General features: G+C 57.1%; 1 protein-coding gene across 1 annotated transcript; it reads left to right on the top strand.

Annotated features, from left to right (window-relative positions):
* The first annotated feature begins 546 nt into the window (after positions 1 to 546).
* KRT3 (keratin 3) lies at positions 547 to 6,665 on the top strand. Its single transcript, XM_027036235.2, has 9 exons — positions 547 to 1,176; positions 2,215 to 2,435; positions 2,983 to 3,043; positions 3,393 to 3,488; positions 3,769 to 3,933; positions 4,357 to 4,482; positions 4,813 to 5,033; positions 5,430 to 5,464; positions 5,935 to 6,665. Exons 1-9 carry the CDS (start codon positions 547 to 549, stop codon positions 6,297 to 6,299), a joined length of 1,920 nt encoding a protein of 639 aa, XP_026892036.1. The 3' UTR covers positions 6,300 to 6,665.

Below are 6,665 nucleotides of genomic sequence, written 5' to 3'. Positions count from 1 at the left end.
GGGGACACTCCATGACCATGTGTTGTCTGTGGAGTGAACTGAATCACCCCTTCTGTTGAGATACTTCCCTTGAGTGCTTGGGTGGGCTTCATTGTTTCCACTACCCAGACAACCAGATCGTCCCCCACCCACCTTTCACTCCATTCTTTTCACAGCTGAGGGCAGACAAATGGCCGTTGGGCACCTGGCAAGGAGGAGTGTGCCTCTTGGGTCCTGTCAGACAAAGCTAAGGAGGTGGCCATGCCCAAGCATGGGGCAGTGCCGGGAGCCACCCCCTGCCAGGTAAGCCTGCCACCTTAGCATTTTTACCATTTCAGATTATTTTCAAGGTGTGTTTAGTAGCCTGGAACAAACTTATTGCCTTGGAGGCAAACCCAACCCATGACTATTTGGGATTAATTATCTCTCCTTCGTTTGAGCCCAGCAACCTCCTTGATGTATATAAAGGGATTTATTTTGCACAGGCCTTCAGTTCCCTTCCCTCTTCCTCTGACTCTCAGTGTCCTGCTTAACTCTGGTACTTTTCCTTCACCAAGCTCCCTCACCATGAGCAGACAAGTCAGCAAGACATCTGGCGGCGGCGGCCAGGGCTTCTCGGGTCGCTCTGCCGTGGTCTCAGGAAGCAGCAGGATGAGCTGTGTGGCCCGCTCGGGGGGAGCCAGCGGAGGGGCCTGCGGGTTCCGGGGTGGGGCGGGTGGCTTTGGCAGTCGCAGCCTCTACAGCCTGGGTGGCAACAAGAGCATCTCCATCAGCGTGGCCAGTGGCTCCCGGGCTGGTGGCTTTGGGGGAGGGCGTAGCAGCTGTGGCAGTGGCTTTGGGGGTGGCTATGGAGGTGGCTTTGGTGGTGGCAGAGGAATGGGAGGTGGCTTTGGAGGGGCTGGTGGCTTTGGTGGAGCTGGTGGCTTTGGAGGGGCTGGTGGCTTTGGTGGAGCTGGTGGCTTTGGAGGGGCTGGTGGCTTTGGAGGGCCCAGTGGCTTTGGAGGACCTGGTGGCTTTGGTGGGCCCGGTGGCTTTGGTCCTGGTGGCTTCCTTGGGGGAATCCAGGAAGTGACTGTGAACCAGAGCCTCCTGCAGCCCCTCAATGTGGAGATCGACCCCCAGATTGGGCAAGTAAAGACCCAGGAGCGCGAGCAGATCAAGACCCTCAACAACAAGTTCGCCTCCTTCATCGACAAGGTGATGAAACGCTGACCGGGCCCCCATTTCCAGGCTGGGACTTTGAGTTTAACATTTAGGATCAATCTTGGATGAGCCAGGCTGGAGGGAGATGGTTAGGAAGAGTCTAGGATCTGGGAAGATGTTCGGGGCTGATGAATTTGCCGACGTGGTCACCTGAGTAGGAAAGACAACGGGCTCCTCTTTGGACCTGGACATCCTAAGTCCTACCTGTCTGGCTCCCTGCTCAAGTCTCCCGCCTGTTGCCTTATCTATGCCCAGGCTGGCAGCATTGGGAACACATGGAAAGAGCCATGGCTACTGTCAGGAAAGGGTCTGACCCAGGAGTGGGCGTTTATCAGACAGGAGGCTTCCCAGGAGGCCTGTTCCCTCCACGCTGCTGTGCCGGGCAAAGGAGACACATGCCCTGGAGAAGGGATTAGAGGGGCTTACCTGGAAACTTTAGTCTCAACAGGGCTGCAGAGGAGCTAGCAACCAGTCTGCACCCCGAACTGACCAGGTCAGAAGGAGAAGGGTGCTTGGTGTCCCCCAGACCAGGGTAGCTCACAGCTGTGGGCTCTCTTCTGTGGTGCTGATTGCGGCATTTCAATCAGTATCAGCTCCCAGTGATTCACATCCTTTGAAGGGCTGAGCGTCAGCAAGGCTTTAGGTAGGAAGAATGCCGCTGAGGCTCAAGCACATTTCTGCAGAGTGTACTGTCATTTTGGACCTTGAGATAGAGTCACGAAGTCCCCGGGGAACACCGAGGGGTCATCTTTGCCATTCTGCTTCTGGACAGGGGCTACTTCCAGATTCCCCACCCATTTCTCCTCCTTCTGTAACTTTCCAAAGTGGTGCTGGATCTTTAGTGGCCCGACCTGAGCGGCCGTCCGCCCATAGCCTCTCCAGCTACAGCAGAAGCCTAGCTTCGCATCCCTTCTGGGCCTCTGTGCCGGGGGATGGGGGGATTCAGAGGCTCAGTCCCACCTGAGCCGGGGCCCCTCCGCTCCTCTGCCACAAGTGTTGCCTGATGCGGCTTCCCCCCCCGACGCGTGGCAGGTGCGGTTCCTGGAGCAGCAGAACAAGGTCCTGGAGACCAAGTGGAACCTGCTCCAGCAGCAGGGCACAAATTCCATCACGGGCACCAGCAACCTGGAGCCCCTTTTTGAGACCTACATCAACAACCAGCGGAGCTACCTGGACAGCATCCTGGGGGAGAGGGGCCGCCTGGACTCGGAGCTGAGGAATGTGCAGGACCTGGTGGAGGACTTTAAGAAGAAGTGAGTGACAGAGACAGGAGTGCGGCAGCCCTGTGTCAGAGCCCCGGCCCTTACTGCTTTCCTCCCACCCGCTGGCAGTGGTGCCAATGAGCTCATCTTCCTCTCCTTACCTTCGCAGAGGGCAGCTCGATTCGCTGGGCTCCCCACTCACCCTCCTTCCCCAAGGACGAGTAAAGTCATGGCAAGTGGGATGAGTTTAGGGCTGAGGAAGCACTTCCTCATGATCCCGGCTGGGGAAGATTCGGGTTCTAGGATCTGAAGATTGCCGGGACAACTCAGGGCATGCTGACAGACGGTCCGGTTTCCCTGGGACCGAGGGGTTTCCCAGGAGGTGGGACTTCCAGTGCTAAAACCAGGCCAGTGTGCTTGGACAGACTGGAGTGGCTGGTCCTCCTAGCTAATAAGGGGCGAGTAAAGAGGGTGTGTTCAGCTAAGAGGGGCAGCAGAGGGACAGAGGGATGGAGAGATGAACTTTCAGAGTTTCAGACAAAAGTGTTTATGACTACCTCGAAACCCAAACTCAGCTATTTCTTTTTAACCCTTACAGATATGAGGATGAAATCAATAAACGTACAGCTGCTGAGAATGAATTTGTGACCCTGAAGAAGGTAAGGCTGTGTGTGGGGTTCCCAGGGCTTGTGGACACGCACGGGTTTCCAGCTGAGCTGGGGGAACCTTCCTACTCCACTGCCACAGAGCTGCCGAGTTCAGGCAGTTGGAGCAAAAAAACAGAAGCCAGGTGCATCGTAGTCTGGAAAGATCCCCAAGAGTCAGTTCATTGGGTTTTCATTTTTGAGTAACCGTCCCAGTGAGACACGAGTCACTCCTTCACGTGAAGACCAGTCTTGGACAAGGGCCGGTCAATCACCAGCCTGTCCTGACCCTTTCCTGTGACACGTGCAGTTTGTTGTTTGTTCCTTGTGGGGAACGAGGCCTTAATGCTTCTGTCTTTCTCAGGATGTGGACACTGCCTACATGAACAAGGTGGAGCTTCAGGCCAAAGTAGATGCCTTAATGGATGAAATCAACTTCCTGACGACCCTCTATGACATGGTGACGTTTCCTACTAAGAGGGGAGCCAGGGAGGGTGAGATATTCTCAGAGGCTGGGCTGCTTTGGTATCTAGGGCCCAAGAAGACTGAGCTTAGAGATAGGGCTGGCCCCTTGTTGGGGTTCCACAGGATGGACAATAGACACGGGTTCTCTGAGGGGCTGGGGGGAGGCAGGGTGGGGCAGATGCACATTCAGAACTGAGCTGGAGAATGGGTCTATTGTTCAGGAGTCTCTCTGCAAGACTCTGCTTGAGAAGTAACAGGCCCCTCTGTGTTGGTAGGAGCTGTCCCAGATGCAGAGCCACGTCAGCGACACCTCCGTGGTCCTGTCCATGGACAACAACCGCAGCCTGGACCTGGACAGCATCATCGCTGAGGTCAAGGCCCAGTATGAGGACATTGCCCAGAGGAGCAAGGCGGAGGCCGAGGCCCTGTACCAGACGAAGGTGGGAGCTAGGCACCTCTCAGAGGATCCCTTGAGGGTCTCAGGGAGGCTGTGGCCTGTGGGGACTGCTGGGTGGTGGGTCCCTGGTGGTCACTGGGTGGACCCCTCTCGCTTCTACCCTCTGGAGACATCCTTCTAATGGCTGCTTGGCTATCCCTGGAGGAAGGTGATTCCACTGTCCCTTGCCAGGCCACATGGGACTGGTTCTAGCTTGTTCAGAGACTGCAGGGTAGGGGAATTCCTACCATGGTGACCCAGATATTCTCTTCCCTGCTGCCACAGAAGTGTCCCTGCTGAAATAAGATTCAATGTCATTTTAACAAATGCTTACTAAGCACCTCAAGGTTGGGTGGGTGATGTTAGGGATAGAGAAACAAGTCAGGCAAAGCCGCGTTAACACCCGATCTTCCCTTCTGTTCTCCAGCTTGGGGAGCTGCAGACCACGGCCGGCAGGCATGGAGATGACCTGAAGAACACCAAGAGTGAGATCTCTGAGCTCAACAGAATGATCCAGAGGCTGCGGGCCGAGATTGAGAATGTTAAGAAGCAGGTGGGAGGGCAATGCATATAGGCGCCTGGATGGACCAGTGGGGAGTGGGGCTGGGATCTCAGGACTCCTAGTCTGGAATGGACTGCTGGGGTCATCTCAGGCAGCATTGACCTCCGGCAAGTTCAAAGACTGAGCCAGTCCAGATGGCTGGTAATCCATGGGGAAAATATCTCCATAGATGAGGAAAAGATAGAGGTATTGGGGAGAGGGGGATGTTGCCTGGCTTTCAGATGCTTGCTATGGGGTAAGCCATGGTAAGACTCAGAGAGCCTGGGACCCTCCTGCTAGGCTCATCTCTTCCCCTGCCTCCCCCCCGCCCCCATCCCCCAGAACGCCAACCTGCAGGTGGCCATCACCGAAGCTGAGCAGCGTGGGGAGCTGGCCCTCAAGGATGCCAATGCCAAGCTCCAAGAGCTACAGGCCGCCCTGCAGCAGGCCAAAGATGACCTGGCCCGGCTGCTGAAGGACTACCAGGAGCTGATGAACGTGAAGCTGGCCCTGGACGTGGAGATCGCCACCTACCGCAAGCTGCTGGAGGGCGAGGAGTGCAGGTGGGGCTTCCAATTCACCCTCCCTACCTTTCCTGACCTGGCGCACATGCTGAGGGTCAGATGAGTGACTAAGTGAATGGGAATGGAGGCCTTTTGTATAGAGAGAGGACCCATCATTGTCAGTAGGCCCTGAAGAGGCCTTCACCCGCCCACTCTCTCCATAGATGGCCAAAGTGCACTCACCACCAAGGGCGCACAGGGGTTCTGAATGAAACAGAATCTTTGGGCAGGGAGGCAGGTGCCTTTTCTGGCTGGCATCCCTCTGTGGACAAGGCTAGGGTACTGCTCTGCTTGGCTTCTGAATTCAGTTCAGGTTGCAATTCATCACCTTCATCCATGAAAAATTGCTGGTTATTTGCTTTGTGACAGAGCTATTTCTCTGGCTTTGTCCTGTAGGATGTCTGGAGAGTGCCAGAGCGCTGTGAGCATCTGTAAGTAGCCAGAATAACCATGACCATGAGAACCGAATCTGAAATACCTGCAATCACACTATATAAAAAATTTTTTTTCTATGGAAGTTGGAGAGGTTTTCCGTGGGCAGAAGGGGCAGGAGACCTCCGTCTGTAATTATTTTGGGTTCAGGGCATTATTAATAGATGTCTATGGGATGGGGAGTATGCAGTAGGGAGCCTATTCATGGGAGGAGAAATTCTGGATCTTCTCCAGCGTGGGGGGCGGGGCATCAAGAGTTGACCACGAGTAGAAGGAACTATTGGGAGAATTCATAACCACTTAGCACTATGGGATGAGCACCCTATGCCATTAGAACGTGTCACAATGATCAACCGGTGCAAAGCTGCCTTGGTCGCCTCCCCGTCATCCCGGGCCCCGTGGGTCATTAATTATGATACAGCTAGGAGGGCGAGGGGCGCTGATCGTGGTTCTGTCCTCTCCCCGGCAGCGGTGGTCAGCGGCGGCGGCGCTGCAGGTGGTTACGGCGGCGGCTACGGCGGCGGCTTCGGCGGCGGCTTCGGCCGGGCAGGCGGCGGAGGCGGCGGCAGCGGCAGCGGCAGCGGCTTCAGCTTCGGCGGCGGCAGCGGCAGCGGCAGCGGCATCGGCATCGGCAGCGGCAGCGGCATCGGCGGCAGCGGTTTCGGCTTCGGCGGCGGCAGCGGCATCGGCGGCAGCGGCTTCGGCTTCGGAGGCGGCAGCGGCGGCTTCGGCTCCGGAGCTCGCTGCGGGGTCAGTGGCGGAGGCTTCAGCTCGGGCAGCAGCCGGGGCGGCAGCGTCAAGTTCTCCCAGTCTTCGCAGCGCTTCTCCAGATAAACACCGGGCGCCGCAGCGCCTCGCGCCCCCAGCCCCTGCTCCCCGCCCATGTCAGCGACATCCTCAGTGCCACCCCCCACTCCCGACTCCAGCCCACCCTCCCGGGGCCCGCTCTCTGGGGGCTGGAAGACCCGGGGCACTGGATCCTCCATCCAGACTCCTGGCCGAGCACTGCCGTGAGAATTTCAGGCGCCCTCTCGGGCTCCGGTCTGTGCCTGTGATTGTCCACGTGTGGCCTCAGCCACCGCCTTCTCCTGCCCTTGGGGTCCCCCCCGCCCCTGGTGGAATGGTCACCACTGCTGATGTATATAACGCAGGGACCCCTCTGCCAACCGTTCTGTCGCCAATAAAGTGCTTTGTATTTCA

Source organism: Acinonyx jubatus, chromosome B4, assembly GCF_027475565.1.
Source record: "Acinonyx jubatus isolate Ajub_Pintada_27869175 chromosome B4, VMU_Ajub_asm_v1.0, whole genome shotgun sequence".
Lineage (NCBI taxonomy): Eukaryota > Metazoa > Chordata > Mammalia > Carnivora > Felidae > Acinonyx > Acinonyx jubatus.
This window is presented reverse-complemented; position numbering and strand designations above follow the sequence as displayed.